Genomic DNA, 22,795 nt, shown 5'->3' with positions numbered 1-22,795 from the left:
AATCCCGAGCAGGCTCTGCACTGTCCATGCAGAGCCTGACACGGGGCTAGAACTCACGAACTGTGAGATCATGACCTGAACCAATATCAAGAGATGGACACTTGGGGCACCTGGGTGGCTCAGCTGGTTAAGCCTCCGACTTCAGCTCAGGTCAATTCTCACATTTCATGAATTCGAGCCCCACATCAGGCTCTGTGCTAACAGCTCGGAGCCTGCTTCAGATTCTGTGTTTCCCTCTCTCTCTCTTTCTCTCTCTCTGCCCCTTTCCTGCTCACGCTCTGTCTCTCTCAAAAATAAATACACATAGGGGCGCCTGGGTGGTGCAGTCGGTTAAGCGTCCGACTTCAGCCAGGTCACGATCTCGCGGTCCGTGAGTTCGAGCCCCGCGTCGGGCTCTGGGCTGATGGCTCAGGGCCTGGAGCCTGTTTCCGATTCTGTGTCTCCCTCTCTCTCTCTGCCCCTCCCCTGTTCATGCTCTGTCTCTCTCTGTCCCAAAAATAAAACGTTGAAAAAAAAAATTAAAAAAAAAAATAAAATAAATAAATACACATAAAAAAAGAGAGAGAGAGATAGACACTTAACCGACTGAGCCACCCAGGCACCCCTCTCTGTTCTTTGGAAGGGAGTTGCTAAGTCCTAATATGGGAGTTGCCCATATTCATGGGCAAGAGTGGGGGTTAAGAATTAAGCTCTGCATCCTGGAAGAGAAAGTATCTACATAATAGTATTGGGAATTCTTCTATAAAGATGACTTTTTCTTCTTTATTTACTTATTCAATCATTTATTTCTAGCAGTAGAGGGACTCATGTATATCTATGTTATACTTTGGGTTATAATCCAGGACTGTGTTATTTATTTTGTTACTCACATTGGTCCCACCCTCGGCCATTTGGAGCTCTTTCGGGTTGGCCTCTGTATCCCCTGACATACTCCCATCCTTTTCTCTTTTAAATCAGCTGTAAATATTCACATACTATGAAATTTACCCTTTTAAAGTGTACAACTCAGTAGGTTTTAGTATGTTCACAGAGTTGTGCAGCCATCCCCACTGTCTAGTTTTAGAACATTTTCATCACCCCCCCCAAAAGAAACCCTGTACCTTTAGTAGCCACTCCTCCTCTCCCCTTTCCCCCAACCCCGCTGGCGACCACTAATCCATTTTGTGTCTTTATGGAATCGTCTATTCTGGGTATTTCATTAAATGGAACCTTACAATAGGTGAGCTTTTGCGGTCGACTTGTTTCACTTAGTAATAATGTTTTCAGGGTCCATCCCTGTTGTAGCAGGTTTTTCATTCCTTGTATTTTCCTAGCCCCAGCCCTGGGGTGGACCATTCTTCCCAGGAGTCCTGGTTCTGATTGGAAATTGTGTCATTCTCTTCTCCATCTGTTTATTTATGTCAATAGGGACTATTAGGTTCCCATTTTATCCAGTGGGTTATAACCCATGAGTATTATTATTTTCATGTTCAGGTTTTCCCATATTTGGCCAATGGGAAACCCCTCAGGCTGGCTCCCGTGTCCTCTTCCCATGACACCACCATTCTTGTACCTTCGTACTTTCTGGTACAACAGGTGTTCCAAGGTCTTGCACTTTCCCTGCCCCCAAACCTGGAATCAGCTCTATCTCCAAGGAGCCCTGGTTCCTTTTAGTGGAGCATGAGTTTTAGAAGCTGAGACCTGGGTGCTGGGTGAGCTCATTATCCCTGGAGAATTGCTGCTCCCAGCCTCTTTCAGTGGACACAGCCAAGGAGTATACATAAATATACATAAGTACGTACGTACACATATATGTAATACCTACATAGATAAAGATACGGACACGCACATAGCTACATATATTATCACACATTTCTATCTCTGTTTCTCTATATTGAAACCCAAGAGTTTCCACCAGTACCTCCGATTCCTGTCCAGTGCCACACACTTTATTCTCGATTCTCCCTTTCCATATTTGTAACCATCTTCTGTGACAGAACCCTCGCTTCCATTAGCCTTAATATACCCCTTTCTGGATCACTGCCCCCTGGATTTCAGCTCTCCCATGTGGACAGGTGCCAGCTGGGGCTGCGACACCCGTGCCAGGCTGCTGTCATCACTGCCCCACAAATGCCCTCCTCGTCCCACTCACGCTCTAACGTGCATATTTTTAAGGCTTTTGATAGACCTTCCCACATTTCCCTCCAGTAGGCCCAGACCACCTCACAACTCCTGCTCCTGACGTAAGAGTGCCCGTTTCCCTGCTGTCTCACCAACAGCGAGCATGTTTTAATTTTCCATCTTTGCCAATCTGAGGTGGAGGACAACTGTTCCTCATCGATTGTGCCTCCTAAGAGCTATTTTCGTTTGGCGGTCACTCATGGGGCATCTTTTGTGAAGTTCCCATTTAGCTCCCTTCTAATTCTCTACTTCTGACGCTGGCGTTGTATCTTTCATGCTGAGGAAATTCGGTGTTTGGTTTCCAATCAGTCGTCAGCATTTGTCACCTTAGTGTGGGGATGCCATCAACAGTGTGTGAATGTAGGTCTGGGCCGGCTGGGGAAGACTTGGGTGGGTGAAGAGGCACCCCCACTTCTCACTTGGGTGCGGAGGGATAACACTGTTCAAAGTGCAGGGGCCCAGTCTCTGCTGGGGCACTGACCCTTTTTCTCCGGCCCTTCCCAGGTCTACATCCGTACGCCTTCCGGTGAGGTGCAGACGGTCCTTGTCCAGGACAGCCCCCCAACAACAGCTGCAGCCACCTCTACCACCACCTGTAGCAGCCCTGCGTCCCGTGCTCCCCATCTGAGTGGGACCAGCAAAAAGCACTCGGCCGCAATTCTCCGGAAAGAGCGCCCCCTGCCAAAGATCGCCCCCGCTGGGAGCATCATCAGCCTGAACGCAGCCCAGCTGGCAGCAGCGGCCCAGGCCATGCAGACCATCAACATCAATGGTGTCCAGGTCCAGGGCGTGCCTGTCACCATCACCAACACCGGAGGTGAGAGTGGGCCCTTGGGCCAGGGTCTGGGCAGCAGGCCTGCTCGCCTCACCCCTGGGAGCCGTGGGCCAGCCCGGGGTTCCCAGGAACCACAGCGAGAATACCGCCCATCATTTGCCTTGTCCCTTCTAGCTTAAGAGCATGTCCACTTGGTCCTTACAGAAGTCCTAGGAGATAGTTTTTGTTTTTTGGGTTTTTTTTGTTTTTTTAAACATTTGTTATTGAGAAACAGAGACACAGCATGAGCAGGGGAGGGGCACAGAGAGGAGGAGACACAGAGTCTGAAGCAGGCTCCAGGCTCTGAGCTGTCAGCACAGAGCCCGATGCGGGGCTTGAAGTCATGAACCGTGAGATCATGACCCAAGCCGAAGTCGGACGCTCAACCGACTGAGCCACCCAGGCGCCCCTAGGAGATAGTTTAAGATGCGTGTTGGCCCCACCTGACAGCTGAAGACCTTGAATATGGTGAAGAAATAAGACGTACTCAGGAAAGCTCTCCAGCTAACATACACATGCAAATTAGCATGGTACAGACCAGAGAGGGATGTTCAAGGGAGGTTCCAGGTAAAGGGACTTGAAAGAAGGCTCCTAAGAGGAGACAGCCTTGAGTTAACGGTTAGAAGGAAAGGAGGGAGCCTTTGGCAGTGGGAATGGCTTGCGCTACACTTCAGCTGGGTGGTAATACTTGGCAGTATTTACAGCGCCACGGCCCTTGCACGTAATCAAAGGAACATGGGAGCTACCTAGCAGAATGGTTCCTGGTGCTTTAGCTGGGTGTTCTTAATTTTTTGGTTAAAGTTTTTTAGAAATTTATTTATTTTGGGGCGCCTGGGTGGCGCAGTCGGTTAAGCGTCCGACTTCAGCCAGGTCACGATCTCGCGGTCCGCGAGTTCGAGCCCCGCGTCGGGCTCTGGCCTGATGGCTCAGAGCCTGGAGCCTGTTTCCGATTCTGTGTCTCCCTCTCTCTCTGCCCCTCCCCCGTTCATGCTCTGTCTCTCTCTGTCCCAAAAATAAATAAACGTTGAAAAAAAAATTTTAAATAAAAAAAAAAGAAATTTATTTATTTTGAGAGAGAGAGTATGTGAGTAGGGGAGGGGCAGAGAGAGAGGGAGAGAATCCCAAGCAGGCTCCATGCTCTCCATGCAGAGCTTGACGTGGGGGCTCGAACTCAAATGGTGAGATCATGGCCCGAGCCAAAATCAACAGTCAGTGGCTTAACCATCTGAGCCACCCAGGTGCCCCCTCGTTGAGTGTTCTTCAGCTGGGTGAGGAGCACTTTTCAAGCCAGTGGCAGTTCTCTCATCCTTAAATGAATTTATGTCATTCTGGTTTAGAGGCATAGGATTGAATCCACTCAGAGAGACACCAGTGTTAGGTCAGTGACACTCCCCATGCTTTGAATGGCTTTATGCACGTTGCAGAGGACTTGATTTGTCCCGTTTCCGCACACTTATTAACAAAAATCCCTGGAGACGTCCCTGAGAGCAGAGTTGGTATCTCACAAGGGCCTGAGGTTGGAGGCGTTTCTGAAGAAACACTCCAGGACCACTCAAGACAAGACCCTTCCCCACTGAGGTCACGTAGGCAGAGTCTGACACCGAACTCTGCCTGCGTAGTGTAGTGTTCAGGACACTGCCCTGGAGGTCGACTGCCTGGGTTCAGATGCAGCTTCTACCAATTATTACCTATGATCTTGATATGCCGTTGAGCCTCAGCCTCAACCATAAAAGAGGGATAACAGTCTCTAACTCAGGGGGTTATGAGGGTTAGATTAGTTAACACCTTTAAAGTCTCTAACGTGGTCTCTGGCACCTGACAGCCTCCCAAAAGTGTGAGCCGCTCCGATGATCATCTGTGTCGAGTGCAGCAGGGAAGAGGGGCGCCAGGCTTCGTGACCCTGAACCCTGCCCCACTCTCGTCCACAGGGCAGCAGCAGCTGACGGTGCAGAACGTCTCCGGGAACAACCTGACCATCAGCGGGCTGAGCCCCACGCAGATCCAGCTACAGATGGAGCAGGCGCTGGCCGGAGAGGCCCAGCCCGGGGAGAAGCGGCGCCGCATGGCCTGCACGTGTCCCAACTGCAAGGACGGGGACAAGAGGTGATTCGAGGGGGAGGGGCCACGCCCCCAGCCCGCACGGACCCTGTTGCCCCGGCCCTTCTCCGGGACGCAGGTGGGAGAGGGGTGAGGTAGCAGCTGCCTGCCACCCGTCCCCCTCACCTTTCCTGTGCTCTCCGACCTGACCTCTCGTCCTCTCTCCGACCTGTCCTGCCTCCCTCTTCTACCCCCTCCCTTTCTCGGCTTCCCACCCCCTCCGTCCCCACCCTCAACCCAACTCCCAGGTCTGGAGAGCAGGGCAAGAAGAAGCACGTGTGCCACATCCCCGACTGTGGCAAGACCTTCCGCAAGACGTCCTTGCTGCGGGCTCACGTGCGCCTGCACACCGGCGAGCGGCCCTTTGTCTGCAACTGGTTCTTCTGTGGAAAGAGGTTCACACGGAGCGACGAGCTCCAGCGGCACGCCCGCACCCACACAGGTCTGTCCCCTCCCCTGCGGCACGCTCCAGGCCGCACGGGGTGCTTCCGGCCTCTCCCTCAGCCCACTCAGAGACATCGAGATTCCCGGCCGCGCTGAGTGAAAGCTACGCTCTCACTTCTCGGGGGGTCCAGGCCTACCCAGGAAATTATTTCAGGCCAGTCCTTTACTGTAGCGTTTGCCAGAGTGATGCCATTCACGTTACGCAGCCTCAATGACGTCTGCCGTAGCTACATGGTTATTTATTTAAGAAGCCCTGCTGTACCGTGCCAGCCACTGGACAGTGCGTGTTACCAATGAACTAACTTAATCCTTACAACGACTCTGTGGGGAGGGTTCTTTATTATGCCCATTTTACTGAGACATGGGGAGGTGGCCGGGTCACCAGGCCCTCTGGTTCCCAGGTCAAAATCTCTTTTTTTTTTTTTTTTTTTTTAAGTTATTTATTTTGAGAGAGCATGAACAGGGGAGGGGCAGAGAGAGGGAGAGAGAAAATCCTAAGCTGTCAGCGCAGAGCCCAACACAGGGCTCCAGCTCACGTCCCGTGAGATCATGACCTGAACCGAGATAGTTGGACGCTTAACTGACTGAGCCCCCCAAGTCCACGGTCTAAATCACTGTCCCACACTGCCTCTGCTACTATCACTTTCCAAATGATTTTCCTCAGATTGTTTCACTGTTTTTACTCCTTTACGTCTAGTGCAATATTTTTGGCACCACAGGCTTGGTAATAGTTACATATTTTAATGCGCTGGCAAATAAATGCAAAACTATAAAGTAGACCAGTGTTCGTCCAGCTACCACCTAACACTGTCGCGGGCATCTCCAGTGGCCCGCGGCACATGCTTCGAGAACCACTGCCAGAGCGAGTGTCTCCAGTGAGCAGACCCCTGGCCTGGGACTAGGGATGGGGCACGTGACCCGAAGCTACAGCCCCTGGCCAGCCACCCTCCCGGGGGGGGGGAAGAGGAGTAAATATTCAGAATGGCAACTGACAGGTCGGTGGGCAAGTGGGGTTTTTCCGCAAGTGGGTCAGTCACAGGGACAAAGATTAGAAGGAAGCAGGTGACAGCCCTACTTGGGAAGAGTCCTGGGTGCAGGTACAGGGACACAAGTACAGCATTTCAGGCAAGGGACAAGGGAGGGGAACAAAGTAGACTGGGAAGTGACGTCATGGGGGTGGAGGGAAATATGAGAAGTATGAGCTGCCGGAGGGTTTAGGTGAGTCGACCACAGGGAGCAAGCGTGTAGGCAGGAGGCGGGTAGGTTATGATGACAAGGCAACGCCAGCTTTACAGGGTGCCCCTCACACGCATCCCCTCTTCCGGGCTGGGACAGCGTCCGCACGTGGGCTCTGAGTGACGCGCATCTCGTCTTCCCAGGGGACAAACGCTTCGAGTGTGCCCAGTGTCAGAAGCGCTTCATGAGGAGCGACCATCTCACCAAGCATTACAAGACCCACCTGGTCACGAAGAACTTGTAAGGCCAACTGAGGCGGGAGGCCCTGAAGATACAGTCCCCCGTCTGTGTCCTGCCTGGGCCCCTGGTGGAAAGGAGGCTCCCGGTGCCCTGGGCCACCCTCAGCCCCTCCCTTCTGTTCTGCGACCGGTCCCATAGGAAGGGGCTCCGTCGCCCAGTGCTCACCTCCTTCTGAAGCCCCTTGGCTCTGCCCTGGCCCTTCCCTCTCACCTCGAGCTCCGGCCTGCCCAGACTGTGGACAGTGGCCGTGCCCAATGAGACGTTCTAAACCAGGACGAATGGGAACCCTTATTTCCAAAGGAAAAACATGAATTTCACTCCGTCGAGGAGCAAAGTGAGCCCCCCCCCCGACCCCGTCCTCTCCCCCCAACACTGCCGGAGTCGCATTGTGCCATGCCCCTCTCTCTCCCGCCCCTCCCCGGCCCCGCCAGCCACCCAGGACGCCCCGGGACCCTGTCCCCAGGGCACGGCCGGCATCCACCTCCGGGGAGGCTCACGGGGCTGCCTCACGCCACATGCCACATGCCCAGCCCTGCCACCGCCCTCCTCCAGCACATTCCAACTTTCTATTTAAAAAGTCGAGCTATCCACTGATGCCCTCTTTTTCTATGGAGAACGTTGCCTTATACTCTACTTCAGATGATGAACACTGTGTATTGTGTGTGCTTTAAAGTTTTATTTAATTGCTCCCTTCTTCCTGTCCTCGTTACTTGCCTCCCCCACGCCTGCTTCAGTTGAGGGTTTGGGGGGCCATGAGGAGCGTCGGGGTTTTCTCTCTCTCTAGCAGTTTTCTTTTCTAAAGGACACAGCATTTCAACTCAAATCTGGATTCAGATGAAAACACCTCCACCTCCTGATCCTCTGCCCTCAACCCGCCCTGACCGGCCCCAGCCCTACTTGTGTATAGTGTATATTGTATAATAGACAATTGTGTCTACTACATGTTTAAAAACATATTGCTTGTTATTTTTGAGGCTTTTAAATTAAACAAAAATCCAACTTTATTTTTAGTTGTAACTGCTTGAGGTATGTTTTATGAATTAAGTGACAGATTTGTTATCCTTTATTAACGATGTACTTTGTTGGTCAGCACTGGGCTGACAAAAATTTTTTCTTGCTAATAAATTTAGTTGCCTGAGGCAAAATCTGCAACTTGGCAGGTGCAGCTTCTTTGATCTTTTACCACAGAGAGCTTGGGGGGCGGCGGGGGGGCCTCCAGAGCAGGGAGCCCTGGCCTCTCACGGCAGTCCACGCTGGGACCCAGGCAGGACCTGCCCTCCCGGCCTGAGCAAATCCAGGCCGCAGCCTGAAAGGGACCGCGGCCACACGGACCTCCTGGCGTTGGCATGCAGCCCAACAGCAGCCGGGTGGGACCTCGGGGCAGGGCCTAGTGTAGGTGTTCCCGCTTCCAGAAGCCAGCTTTGCGGGAATCAAAGCTGGCACGCTCTGCCTGCAGACTCGAGTCACAGCAATGCCTTCCTTATCAGCGGGCGAGTTCCTTCCACTCCCCCGTCTCGAGAGGAAGGCTTTGGCCTCAGAACGTGTTAGTAGGAACTGTTACTCTGGGGGAGAGAGCTTAGTCCCTGGGGATCTTGGCTTTGTCCCTTCCCAGAGGCTAAAGGGTCTGGAGAAAAGGCAATTTCTTAAGGGCCAAAATCCCTTTCCAGGGCTGGGACCCCAGCTTTACTCAAGAGAGGACCCTGGCCACACATTCCATTTTTCCTCTGTTCCCCGCCCCAGCACCCCAGAGAGGACAGCGGGATGATTTTGGTTTTAACAAGGGCTGCAGCTCTGAAATTCTGGTGGGGATCTTGGGGGAGCAGAGCTGTGAGGAGGACAGCAGGGCACATGTTTAAACCTAGCAGGGGCCAGAAGAGCATCCGGGCTGAAGGGAGAGGTGAGTCACATAGACAACAGCATGTGCTTTCCTTTCAACAACGACCTCTTACGCTCACAGGGACACAGCCAGGGATGCTATTTTGCAGGAGTGGCCAGGCTCTTTTTTTTTTTTTTTTTTTTTTTTGAGCTATCCATTCCCTCACTCTGTTTCCTTTGTCACTGGTGGCCTGCATTTGCAAGCAGATAGCTTTTACTCAGAGCCAATCCACCCTCACGTCGGAAGAAATAACAAGGATATGATCTCAGACAGATCATGGGTTCTCTGCCCCTGACCAACTGTACACAAACCCTTTGGGTGAAACCAGACCTGAATGTGCTCTGGCACAGAAGCCTCTCGACCAGCCCCCATCACTCCTGTATCTCATCGCTGCACTGGCAGGAGGAAGACGCGAGGTGGTTTCTCTCACTCACGTGTGGGTCACAAGGCTGGAAAAAATGTCTGGCTGTGTTCTGAACTGGGATTGGTGGAGAGAAGGGGATTACTAATAAAGTGGCCACTTTCTGCCACATTTCCCCCCCCCCCCCCTTAGCTTTGCTCTTAGTCACAAAGAATTCTCCTTTCCTGGGAGTTGATTCCAAGCCATAGGCTTAATGCTCCACGCGCAGAAACTGACCCAACTCCCGGGCATCCTTTGGAAGTGAGGGTGCCAGCCCCCGGCGGGCAAAACTGCCTTTTGGCACTCGGGATTTCCCTTCTTCAGGGAGATACTCAGGTTCCACAGTCAGGCCTCACTATCTCTGCTTCCCATGGGATGCCTGAGTCAGATGGGGAGTGGGAGAGTGCTCTCTGCCCAGTGTGGGTGATGGCATAAGGAAAGAACAGAAGGACCTGGTGGCGAGTTAGCCCTCATCTGCCTTAGTTTACTGGAGAGTGGCAGGGGGCAGGGTCTGTGGATGGCGTGATGTAGCCCAAGCTCACCCCAGGGCACCTGATAGGCCCTGGTGGAAAATCTGGGGGCAGGCCACCCCCAGCAGCTCAAGAGTGTGGGTCACGCTGCCCGAGTTCCCTCCTCTGCCCCCTTCCCTCCTCAAGGTCGTTGGCATCAAGTCCCCCCCTCACTGCCCCCCTCCCTTCTGCTCAGTGATGCTCAACACTGGGGCTCTTTGATCCCAGGTACTAGGATTACAGGCCTGGAAGGAAAGGGGACTGGGTGCCTCCTTCCTGAGACCCTCCTTCCTAAAGGCAAATCCAGGCAAAATACCTTAAAAACAAACAAACAAAACAAAAAACAAAAAACCCAACTAAGCCAGCAAATAGAGCTCAGGCTTTCTTCAAACCTCAGTCCATCTTTACAATCACCTTCTGAAAGCCCTTTGAGGCCCCCCCCTGGAGAATGACCCAGAGCCACCTGCAGCCTCTCAGGTCCCTGTACCCACTGGGGGCTCATGGCTGATGGAATGCAGCTGTGGTCTACACGGTGGTGGATTCCAGGAACCCTAATTCCGTGATTCACTGCCTTGGGAGACCTCTTGTGACCTGACCAAGGTCTTCGGGGTTGGGATGAAGTCATTAAAGGAAGTGCAGTCATGTCGGTACAAGTGGCAACTAGGTTTCCTAGTGAAGGAACGGAGGAGGGAAAGGAGGAGGCGGGAAGCGAGCCTGGGAAAATGGACTCCAGAACAGGGACGGGCAAACCACAGCGGGTAGGGCAGAGGATCAGGGCTTGAGGAGGAGAGTCAAACACTTGTTCATCGCCATTCTGGGCAGGAGGAAATGAGAAGTGACCACAGGTCAGGCCAAAAGCAAGGACCAACCAGGACTTCTCAAATGAAACTAAGAAGCCACCAGGTCATATTCCTTTGGGCCTGCCTGGGAACCCACCATCAGGCCCCCTCCCTCTGCCTGTGGCCCACACTCCAATGACCAAGGGAGCCAGGGCTGATGCCCTAAGCCTAAGCCTTGGAAAGCTTAACATCCCTCCAGGCAACGAAAGCACTTGGCCCTGCTCCCACCAGGTGCAAAACCCCCCAGTGTCTCCCCGCCCCCCATGCCTAGCACCCAGGTACAGAGAAGCTTCACAAAGGCAGTTTATGCACAAACATTACAGAAGAGTGTTTCCTGGCTGTGACTGAGCAGGAGCCAGAGACAGTAAGGGATGTGGTCCCTCCCACGAAGGCGCTTCTGATGAGGCCTGGGGCTGCCCATGAATGGACGTGTTTGGGAGCACACACAAGGGTTGTGTGCCCATGAGCACACGCAAGGGTTGTGAGGAGTTAGCCACACAACCACGGGCAGGACACTAGGGTAAGGGACAGCCTCCTCTCCAACCCACTGCAAGCCTCTGATGACCCGGCTCCCATCTAGGCCCCCCCAGTGACCACACTACTCAGGGCTCAGGTATCTGCTGGCTGAGTACCAAGTACCCACCCTCCTGTGTGTCCTCAGTGCACCCCAAGGCTGGACCCAAGAGTGCCTGAGCTTAGGGCCCCCAGCGCACCCCATTTGGCCTGCCATCGGACTCCTGGAAGGCTGGGCGCTACATTTTACCGCATCACGGCCACCTTCTTGGGCCTCCCACCTCCCGCCGTCCTCCTTAATTCTCCCAGGCCCTCTTCCCTTCTCAGACATTCTCATCCTCCCCCATGGCCTCAGATACCACCTCGGCGGCTCATGACGCCTAACCCAGTCTCATCAGCCTAGACCTCCCCCCTAAGCTCCAGACATGATTATCCAACCTGGCCAAACATCGGTGTCCCATAAACCCTCACGCTCCATGGGTCTGACTGGCTTCATTTTTCCCCCAAAACCTCCTCCTCCAATATGCCCCACTTCAATGAACAGCACCACCCATGTTTTCTAAAGTTATCATGGTGGGTGGATTCCCTCCCCTCCGGCGGCGCCCCAGACTCCGACACCAGGCTCCCGGCTCCCAGCTTCTCCTTAGACAACACTGCCGAATCTCTCAACGTTTCCCTGTCACTGCCTCGCCCTCCCTTACCCACCACCCACTCGGTCACCAGAGTCAGGTCCCCAAACACAATCACTGAGGTCCAAGTGAAATATATAATTCAACCAAACAATTAGACTACAAGGTGACATAAGGACATAAATGCAAAAGCCCCGGAAGGAAACAGGCGAGGCACAGCCCCCAAACCCGTACCCAGCCCTTTGTTTCATATTGAGAAACCAGTGTGCCTCCTCCGTACAGTGAAATATTACAATACGTTCTCTTTTCATTTAAGACTCTCCCGAGGAAAGATTAATAATTTTACAAAGTTGGGGGAGGCAGGAGGGTGGCAAAGTGTTTAAGAAAAAGCAGTAACCATAAAAAATTCATTTCTCCCACGCAGACAAAACCCCTGCTGGGGTTTCGGCAATAGCAGCAAGGCCGGCCCCTCTCCAGTTTGCGCTGCAGGGCTGTTTTCTGATCCAGACACCAAATCCCACTAGGCAGAAAAGCACAACACAAGCCTGCTTGTTGTTTTCAAGACAGAAGGGAAAATCTAAAAAGGCAACCAGTTGCAAACTTCCTGCCTAATCGCCAAGGATGGGAGAGGCTGCTGGAATCTAGTACTTTTTCTCTCCATCTGGTCTTAAAAAAACAGAAATTAGACACTCTGGTTCAACAAGAGCAAGAAGGATTAAAAAAAAAAAAAAAAAAAAAAAGAATTGCTGTCTAAAAGCCTGACCCTTTCCACTGCCTGATCTTCAGCAGGTGCATGAGGCCTGCCTACTTGTCCAGCCTGTTCCTCACCATCTTGCTCTAGGAGGATCACCTGTTTGTTCCACATTTCCCTAACACTGTGCCTTTACCCACATCGTTCCCTCTTCCCGACATGCCCGTTCCATTGTCTATCTGGCAAACACTTACTCAGTAAGACAAATCAAATGTCGGCTCCCTTTACGAAGCCTTTCTGACTGACCCCTGGAGACCACTTTCTCCTTTCTGCTCCCCTTTACCTCACAGAGATAACTGTTAAAGTACCTGTAACTCATCAACCTTTAGATCTGCTTCCCCCTATAAACCACAAACCCCCTGTGGGCAGGAAGCATGTCACTTTCTTCATCTCAGTATTCTCAGACCTAGCTCAGTGCCTGATCCAAAAGAGGTCTTTAACAAAATGTCTACTGAATGAATAAATATCTATACTGAGCTCTTGGCTCTTAAGCAAACCATTCAGATGATCCTAGTCTTGTCCCAGACTCCCAGGTCCAGGGTAACATAGCCCAGGAGTGCTAAGAGTGGGGCCCCATGAACAAAACCATCTGAGTTGAAGGGTGCTAATGACCGCTTACACAAGTTCAAGTGCATGCACTTGGAAGGAGCGGAGAACAGCAACGTTCACAGGTGGGAAGACAACCTCAACAAGAAAGTAAGTCCAGTCAACTCCCTCAGTCATGTTGATGGAGGAAAACGATGTAGCAAACATTTCCAACCAGCGGAGAATCCATCGATCAACATCATTAGGATTTGAGACATGTATTATTTCATTGCAGTAAATTGGTCTTCTAGATTCCATTTGGCTCAAGCTACAACCATATAATAAAAGATGATAGGTATCTAATGTTGGGCTTTATGAAGCATCACACTTAGTAATGCAGACACCTGGGTAGGGCAGGAAGTTCCCCTTACCTGGCACAGTCCTGGGGTGCCTGCCTAGATGGCTCTGGCAGCTCCCCTTCCTGATGTTGGTGGAAACCAGGACTACTGAGAGGACTTGACCCAAGGCTGCCCCAGCCAGGTCAAAGCCGGAATGGGTACTGGTAGGTTTTTCCATTTCTCAGCCCTGTGTCCACAGCCTGGAAGTGGCTTTGCACAGTCACTTGCTCCCCTGTGCCCCCAGTTATGGCTGGCATTGACATAGGAACTAGACTCCAACTACCTAGGAAGGGCAAAATGTGAAGAAGGGAGAAACTTGGCTAAGAGGAGGGAGGCCCAGGAGGGGTGGGGCTGTGGTAACCTTTCCATCTAGCAGAACACTGACTAGTGCGAACTCCACTGCATGAAAGGAGAAACCATGAGCACCATGAAAGGAGAACCCAGGGTTCAGAGCTGGACAGGGAAGATGGCTCTGGTCTGGGGTGGCTTGATCCCAAATGTCTCTCTTCCTGCCTTTCCATTCAGCAGTCTTCCTTCCCACCCCACAGCCTCTTCCTGACCCCACTGCATCTCCCCAGATTCCAGAGAGCCCCACCCTCACCCCACCCCTGCCCCCCTTCCCTGCCCCATAAATACAATCAGGCACAATACACAGTATCCATCCTGTGCGACCCACAACTCACTTCAACCTCTCCCACCCAATTTCTCCTCCTAACTAAATTGCCCCTCCTGTGTCTCCCTATCACCTGGCCTCAGAGTCTGGCCCCTAACTCCGTTTTCCATTTGTCCTTTCCCTGCCCCACCAGCTTCCCTCCAGGGGCTACTTCCTGCACTAGGCTTGCCTCCAGGCACCTGCTAGGAGCCAGCCATTTAACACTGACCACTCCCTGTAAGCCCCCAGTGACTCATTCCCCGCTCCCAGCCTGGGCTGCTGCCGTCCCTGTACCTTTAACAAACCTCCACGTGCATGTTAACGGCGGTGACAGCATTTCCTTGTGTCTCTGCTCCCGCCCCCGGAGGCGCCGCCCATTGGCTGCTGAGTTCTTCTGCTCTCGCTCTAATTGGCCTCGCTCCCGCAAAACTCCAACCAATGGCCTCTCGGCGCCTGTCTCCCTCCTCCGACCCTGAGCGCCCATTGGCTCTGGGGACTTAGTACCTGTTAGCCGGGCTTGGCAACTGGAGAATTCTTCCTTCCCCCGGGTAAAGTCCCATGCTGAGAAATTGGTTCCGAACCCAACGGAACCTGGCGCCGGGCGACGCCGGGTCACGTGGCTGGCGGCCTCATGACGTGCGGGCTGCGAGGCGTCACCGCGACGTTCGGGCAACCTACCGAGCGGCTCCTACCTCCACCACCTGTGCGGTGGCGGTGTCGTCATGGACCTGGGACCGATGCGCAAGAGTTACCGCGGGGACCGAGAGGTGCGGCCGCCGCCGGGCAGGGCCTCCCGCAGGGAGGGGTCCCCGCGTCATCCCCCGAGGGGAGGGGAGTTTGGGGTCACCCGCGTAGGAGAAGGGTGTTCAAAGACAACCAACAGGGGGCGGGGCTCTGGGGAAACAAGGATGAGAAGAGGCAGCAGGTCACAGTGGGTACGCTCGAGCTCTGGGGGCGGCCCTGGCTGGGATCCTGCCATTCACGAGGTGCATCTCCTTGGGCGATAACTTAACCCCTCTGGGCCTCAGAATTTCCTCACCTGGGAATTGAGTACCTTACTCAGGGATGTTGTGGACTTTGATATTTGCAAAGTGCTTAGAACAGTGATAATCAGCTTCTAAATATTTGATAAGTGACACATGGACGAGGGGTACTGACTCAAGGAGGTGGGGAAGAGAAAGCTCCAGCTCTCACTCACTGCCTGATTCAGCCCCTTCCCTTACCATTTCCAGAAGTTCTTTTGCTTTTTCCTCCTGAGAGGAGGATCCAACAGAACTGTTTAGGAATCGAGGCCAGAGCCACCGTTTCTAAATCTGGTTGTGTGTGCGCATTTCCAGAAGTACTTGTTAAACATTTTGTGAAGCAGTTTTTCCTTAAACCTCAGACCTACTGAGAATTGGGGGGGGCGGAGCCCAGGAATGTGGCTTTTTTTTAATGCTCCCCAGGTGATAGGTTTGACACCCTAATTCATCGATCACTAGCTATGGGACTTGGCAACTTATGCCATGTGTTTATGCCTCTGTCCTCACCTGTAAAATAGGACTAGCAGAACACGGGTGCTGTTTTTTGTTTTAATGAAAAGTGCCCGGAACAGTACCAGGTACACAGTAAGCGCTGTATGTGTTTATTAAATACAACTCTCCTTTCTCAGGCATTTGAGGAGACTCAGCTGACCTCCCTGGACCCCGTGAAGCAGTTTGCTGCCTGGTTTGAGGAGGCTGTTGAGTGTCCTGACATAGGGGAAGCCAATGCCATGTGCCTGGCTACATGTACCAGGTAGGCATAGCTGTGGGCCCATCTGTGAGTGGGTACAGATGAAGCAGGAAACTTAGGAAACTCTCAACTTAGTGGAATGCAAGTTTATGTTACAGCTATGTTATTAGCATGCTGGGTGGCCTCAGGCATGTTACTTGTCCTCTCTGGGCCTCCGTGCCCTTACCTGTAAATGAAGATCACACTTCACCTAATTCCATTTCAGTAATAAATGTACTGCCTCGTTTATCTCTGCTCTTAACGCACCTCCCCCCAGCACCTCTGTCTTTCTCATCCCTATTTACCCAGTTCCCATCTGCCCTTTAAGAGCTACATCTCCTGGGGGGCACCTGGGGGGCTCAGTCAGGCTTCCAGCTTCAGCTCAGGTCATGATCTCACGGTTTGTGAGTTTGAGTCCCGCATTGGGCTCTCTGCTGTCAGCGTAGACCCCACTTCAGATCCTCCGTCCCCCTCTCTTTCTGCCCTGCGCATGCACTTTCTCCCTCGTTTGCTCACTCTCAAAAATAAACATTAAAAAACAAAACAGTTACATCTCCTGGAACCTCTCCATAAAGCTCCCTCCCTCTTCTGAAAGCTAGCACAGTGCTTGGTTGTATTATTTATTTAACAATCAGTCATATACCCCACGAGACACCTCTTGTATTAGCCTGTTATTCAACTCTTCCTTTCTCCCCTCTATCAAAGTGTAAGGCCTTAAAGACAGGGCTCTTGTTCTGTGCCCCTGGATATCCCCCAGAGCTCTGAGCAGAGACCCTGGTATAACCACCTTTACTGTGATCACTAAGCATTGGCTGACTGCAGTATTGCTGGAGTCCGCTAGGACTGCTATGATAAAATACCACAGACTGATAGGCCTAACCAACAGAGATTTTATTTTCTCACAGTTCTGAAAGCCAGAAGCCCAAAATCAAGGTGCTGTCAGAATTGGTTCCTAATGAGGCCTCTCTGGCTTGTAGAAGGCCGCCTTTTTGCCGTGTCCTCACATGGCCTTTCCTTTGTGCATGCAGGGAAAGGAAGGGAGAGAGAGAGATCTTTCTGGTATCTCTTCCTCTTCTCATAAGGACACCAGACCTATTGAAATTAGTCTCCCCTTTATGACCTCATTTAACTTTAATTACCTCCCTCAAAGCCCTATCTCCAAATATAGTCACATTGGGGGTAAAGGATATGGGGGGGGACTCAGGGGAACACAGTTCAGTCCATAACAGGCCCCCGGCAGTGATGTCATACTTGCACCTCTAGGATAAATCCCCGAGGGCAAGTGGGAATGGGTAGCCTGTGTGCCCTGACAGTGCAGAATAAGGGGGCACAGGTGGGGGTTGCTCAGGGGAGCATCTGTGGGGAGGGGTGGTAGCAGGGACTGTGAAATGGGCTCTGATCACATGCTCTGATCTTTGCCCCAGAGACGGAAAACCCTCTGCCCGCATGGTGCTGCTGAAGGGCTTTGGCAAGGATGGCTTCCGTTTCTTCACTAACTTCGAGAGTCGAAAGGGAAAAGAGCTGGTGAGGGTTCACAGTAAATCCTCCCGGGCCTGCAGGGTCCAGCCCTCGCTTCCTCCGTCGCTTTCCTATGCCATCCCTGCTCCAACCCACTTGCTGTCTGTGGTTAGGCACCGTCCTGCCTGTGGGCCTTTGCACTTGTCCTTCTCTTTGCCGGGAATGAGGGCTGCCTCTGACCATCCCTGTCATCTGTTTACCTAACTGCCTAAGTCCCTCCTGTCCCTTCGGCTCTCAGACCCAGGAAAGTCCTCCTCAGTTCCTGTGCTACATCAGTCACTGTTCACTGTCGTTATAACTTGTAGCTTTACTTTCTGCCCTTTTTCCAGTTTATAATTGTGGGTTTATTTATGTGGTCGTGTGATTTGTATTTGTCTCCTCTGCTAAACCCCCAGTAAGCTCTGTGGGGACAGAGGCTGCATCTGTTGTTTCTGTTATTCCCACCACCACCACCCCCAGCACCTCTCCTGACGTCAAGCCTAGACCTGATACTCTGTGTGCATTCTACTCATGAATCCAAAGAAGTAGCCCTCCCTGAGTCCATGCCAGCCCCAAATGCATTTCTGAGGACTTGCCAATCTATGGATTAGAGACCTGGCAAGCCTCACTTTGGAGTCCACATGGCTTTGGTTCTCAGCATAGCTCTACCACTTACTGTGTGAACTTGGGCATGTTACTTAACCTCTCTGAGTCTATCTCCACACCTGTAAAAGTAGGCACACCTTTGAGGGTTTCAATGAGATGCTGTAGTGAATGCATCCGCTGGGGGCCTGCGTGCTACAGACTTCCTGCCTTCTTTCTGCATGGCGGAGGTGTCCTCCCTGCTGTTCTGCTGGCTGACTGTGAATTCTCTTTCATTTTCAGGACTCCAATCCCTTTGCTTCTCTTGTCTTCTATTGGGAGCCTCTCAACCGTCAGGTGAGTGAGCGTTCCCAGGACAGCCTGGGGCTCATGATGGATGAGCCCCGTGGAGGTCCCCAGGCCAGGCAAACATCCCACCTCTCAAATACCTCTCAGGGAGCTGGTCTGCTTGGGGTCAGCAGTGATGGGCCGGTGGGTAAGGAGAAGAGAGAGGAAGGAGGCCTGTGTTGGTAGGGAGGGCGGGTGGTATTGAATGCTGTCTAGCCAGGGCCATGCCTGAGCAGGTGCGTGTGGAGGGCTCCGTGAAGAAGCTGCCTGAGGAGGAGGCTGAGTGCTACTTCCACTCCCGCCCCAAGAGCAGCCAGATCGGGGCCGTGGTCAGTCACCAGAGTTCTGTGATCCCCGATCGGGAGGTGAGTTGGGCCCCTCCTTAGTTCTCCGGGTGGCAGGGGCCTTCGCTCCTCCCCAGCAGCTGTCTCCGGGGGATGCCAGGGCCCTTCCTCTTTAGCAGAATGAAAAGATGGTCTTCCTGGGGAAGTAAGGATGAGTAGTGGGGAAACTGGCTTCCTTCGTCTGACCCTCCAGTTGGACTGTGCTCCCAGAGGCCAGCCTGCCTTGATTACCTGTGTCCCCCGTGCCTGGCACACAGCACGTGCTTAGTAAATCGTTAGTAAGTGGTCTGGGCCTTCCTCCATTTCCTTCCCCTGGACAGTATCTGAGAAAGAAAAACGAGGAACTGGAACAGCTCTACCAAGAGCAAGAGGTGCCAAAGCCGAAATACTGGTGAGTGATACCTGCTGGTCCTTCAGCAAGGGGCACCAGAACCCTTATGTTTACTCACAGCCACCTTATCTGTGGAATTACAGATCTATTTCCCCCTGGTAATCCTCCTCAGATGCATCCCAGCGACTTCCTTCAAGGGGCCCTGGGATGGGGACTCGGGACGGGGGGCCCTGGGATGGGGACCTGCTGGAAAAACGCACAGAGCACGAATCCGCTGCTTCTCCTTGAAGGGGTGGCTACATCCTGTACCCACAAGTGATGGAGTTCTGGCAAGGCCAGACCAACCGCCTGCATGACCGGATCATCTTTCGGCGGGGCCTGCCAGCAGGAGACCGCCCTTTGGGGCCCATGACCCACCCTGGGGAGGAAGACTGGCTCTACGAGAGACTTGCACCCTGACTTCCAATCTGTTCGTGCCGACCAGAGCTGAGGCCGAGTGCTAAGAGAGGGTGTGGGGTCTGGAGCCAGACCCTTCTAAACTCAACCCATTTCCCTCCCTACCCCTTATATTGAAGGCTCTCCGGAGTTCAAGCTCCAAATTCTGTATTTTCAGTTGGCTTTCCAGTAGGCAGTCTAGTAGAGTGGATAGGCATTTACAAATGGGAAAAAAAGAAATCCCACAATTATGTTCTTGACCTTGAATGTGATTTATTGGGAGAGTTCCCTCAAGAGGTAATCGCTGGTGTGATTCCCTTTTTCTGGTGACCCTGAGAGGGCCCCCAGCTGCCCTGTTACCAGTGTGACTGAGCCATACTGCCCAAAGCTGATTGGTTCCAGCGTAAGCACCTGAGCCAGTCTAGCCAATCGTTTTTTTCTTGTCAACAATTTGAAATTTGAAATGAAGAGATCCAGAGTCTGAGAGGCATTGTAGCCAAGTCGTTAATGGCAGCCAAGAAGATACAGCCTCCAGCTGCTGCTCTTGAAATTCCCTGAGTGACCTTGGATCCCTTCTCCCACCTCTGGGTTGTGCAATTCCTCCTCCCACCTCAAAACACCCACTATCCTGTGGGGGGTGGGGGTGGGGGGAGGAGGAAAGGAAGAGGAAGGGAAGAGGAAGGGAAGAAGGAAGTTAGGAAGGAAGTTGTTTGGCGCTTAAACTAGCTAGAATCAATTTCTGTTGCTTGCAACTAAAGGAGACTTAACTTACTTACTTGTGTACCCTACTGATAACTGCCTCCCATTATCTGAAGCACCACGATGTGGAAAATGGATTAAATTTATTATCTGGAGCTCCAAAGGCAACATAAGTGGAAGTTGCACGGAAGTAGATTTCATCTCAATGTGAGGAGAGACTTCAAATAGCCAGGACTGCCTAAGATGGAGTGGACTACCTGTTAGGTCGCAAGTGTCTCTAGAAGTATTCAATCCCAGGTAGTCAGAAGTTTTATAGAAGGGATTCATGTGCTGGTACCTATCAGCCCGGCAGATTTCAAGCAAGCTTTACTTTCCATGCTTGTTTATGAGAATTATATCTGCGTGTATATATACATACATATATATATTTCATTTTCCACATATAAAATTGTTTTAGGGTTTATACTTTTCTCACCACTCCTCACTCCCCCTCACCAATCCCCCCCCCCCCCACCCCACCTCTACTGATGATGACTCCTAGACACTGGTTTTCTTCCGTTCTGGAATTACTCAGGGAGCTTTAATCAGATGTGATTTAACTGGCCCGAGTGTGGTCGGAGCTTTGGGAAATTGAAAAGCTCCCCAGGGAATTCAGTGTTGCCAAAAGTCGAGAGCCTCTGGTTTAGATCCTTGCCACTCACAGTGTGGTCCACAGACCAGCAGCAGCAATACCACTTGGGAGCCCCAGACTCGTGGATCCCATTCTACATTAAAAAAAAAAAAAAAAAAATTCTTTTTGACCTTTATTTTTGAGAGAGAGAGAGGTTGGGGGAGGGGCAGAGAGAGAGGGAGACACAGAATCGGAAGCAGGCTCCAGGCTCTGAGCTGTCAGCACAGAGTCCAACTCGGGACCTGAACCCATGAACCACGAGATTGTGGTCTGAGCCGAAGTCAGATGCTTAACCAACTGAGCCATCCAGGCGCCACCCCCCCCCCCCACTTTCTACATTTAACAAGACTGCCCCCCCCCCCCAGGTGACCCTGACCTCCAAACCAACGACCTCCCATCCTCACCACTGGATTCTTCATCAAGGCTGGGCTGAGGCCTGTGCTGAACTGTATTTACTTTTCCTGAGCTCAAGTATGGTGACCAATGACAACCTGAATGAATGGCTGTGGAGGGGAGCCAGGCTGGGTAAATGTTTGCTGTGACTAAGCCAGGACCAGAGATCTATTATCTGTGCACGTTGGCATTGAACTTGCCAACTCTGTGAACTGCTTCATTCCACTGTGTGGGTGTGTGCCGCGCGTCAGGGTCACGAACCGGCTTCTCCAAGGGTGGCCCTCTCGGTGCTGGTCCCCCTCTGAAGCCTGAGTGCAGGCAGGCACAATGCTAACCCTGTGGCCACTGTAGGAGAGGGCGCTGGGGTGCATTTCTCTACTTTGCCTTGTTATTGGAAGCTGTGTATCCCCCCACCCCCACCCCCTAGGTGTGGGCCTGGTTTCAGCTGTTCCTTTCCTGTTCTTTGACAATCACTGTGCTAAGTCCGTAATAAAAGTTCATCAGCAGTGTGTGAGACGAATATGCAGCCAGGCCTGGCCTCATCCCCACCACCCCAGGGAAGAGGGGAGTTGGGGAATTTAAGCCACACCTCCTCTCCCCTAGAGGTTGGGCGGCCAGCAGGGGGAGCCCGCCACCCAGGGTTGGCCCCTTCTGGGCAGTGCAGGCCAGTTCTGGCCAGCCCCTCCTGCCTCCCCCCTTCCCCGCCTTGGGTCGTGTCCCAGTGAAACTGTGGTCGATAACCCGTAGCCTCTTGCAGCTCCTGCACATATTTGCACTCTCGGTTCCTCCTCCTCCTCCGGCCTCGTGAAAGCTTGCAGCTGCCTCCCTCCGACTCCCTGGCCAGCCAGATTTCCCTTCGGCTTTTAGTATGCACCCACCACCTGCCCCCAACTTAGGGAAATATGCGGGGCTTCCCTGGAAGATTCCTGTGGACATCACTTTGGGGCTGGAGCAGGGTCTCCGGCACAAGGCAGAGGGGCCGTAGACCCTCTCTCCTAAGAGGGGTAATGGTGGCAATGCGGTGCCAGCATTGGGTAGAAGCAGGGCTTGGTGCCCCAGGGCCCAGCATCATCCCCAAGCCCCACCTCCCTCAAGGAACCTCAAGATGGGCTCAAGTGGCAGGTTCCTATAGTCCGGTGTCTCAGAAGACACTCAGCCTTGAAGGCGGTTAGCTTTCCCCCATTGGTGCCGGAATCGGGATTCCAAGCCCCAGACATTGCCCTCTCCTCTCCCAAGCGGATGAGAATCAAGAGTGGAAGGGGCTGTGTGCAGCAGTCATGTGCACAGGCCAGCCCCGGCTTCAGTCTCAGCTCTACCATTGCAAGCAAATGGCTTCACTTCTCTCCGCCTCAGCTAACTCAGCTGGAAAATGGGGAGGACAGCACCTGCCTCAGGTGATGAGGGGATTGAATGAGGAACCTCAGGGCCTGGCCCATCGTAAGCTCTGTGTAAACCTTGGCGATTCACAGTGGACAGGGCTAGAGTATGGGGGAAGTCAGCTCCTCCGTGGGACATTTTATGGATTAAGTAATTGGCTGGACCCTAGAAAGTTCCATGTGGTGAGGATAGGGGAAGAGGCCTTGGGGAAGGCAGCACCTGAGTCAGCCTTCCTTCCCTTCCTCCGGCTCCTGGTGTCCCTCACTCATCCTCAGAACTCCCCC

The 22,795-nt window shown here is 52.7% G+C and overlaps 2 protein-coding genes across 6 annotated transcripts in view; both read left to right on the top strand.

Annotated features, from left to right (window-relative positions):
• Positions 1-8,143, top strand: part of SP2 (Sp2 transcription factor) — a 28,132-nt gene extending 19,989 nt beyond the window's left edge. For all 5 annotated transcript variants that reach the window (XM_040497306.1, XM_040497305.1, XM_040497308.1 and 2 more), the window contains exons 4-7: positions 2,665-2,977; positions 4,903-5,077; positions 5,320-5,513; positions 6,895-8,143. In XM_040497306.1, the coding sequence (XP_040353240.1) occupies positions 2,665-2,977; positions 4,903-5,077; positions 5,320-5,513; positions 6,895-6,995 (783 nt within the window). In that variant the 3' untranslated portion in view covers positions 6,996-8,143. The remainder of the gene's footprint in view (positions 1-2,664; positions 2,978-4,902; positions 5,078-5,319; positions 5,514-6,894) is intronic.
• A 6,445-nt stretch (positions 8,144-14,588) lies between these two features.
• On the top strand, positions 14,589-20,510 carry PNPO (pyridoxamine 5'-phosphate oxidase). The gene is given in 8 exon segments (XM_040497311.1): positions 14,589-14,764; positions 14,766-14,850; positions 15,735-15,859; positions 17,260-17,359; positions 18,218-18,271; positions 18,499-18,627; positions 18,927-18,997; positions 19,228-20,510. Coding segments are annotated over 8 exon segments (783 nt in total). The 5' UTR covers positions 14,589-14,714; the 3' UTR covers positions 19,397-20,510.
• Positions 20,511-22,795: the final 2,285 nt, after the last annotated feature.

The sequence above is a fragment of the Herpailurus yagouaroundi genome, unplaced genomic scaffold (assembly GCF_014898765.1).
Source record: "Herpailurus yagouaroundi ecotype Mexico unplaced genomic scaffold, PumYag 189, whole genome shotgun sequence".
Lineage (NCBI taxonomy): Eukaryota > Metazoa > Chordata > Mammalia > Carnivora > Felidae > Herpailurus > Herpailurus yagouaroundi.
Note: the sequence above shows the minus strand (reverse complement) of the source record. Positions and strands in the feature narration are given on the sequence as shown.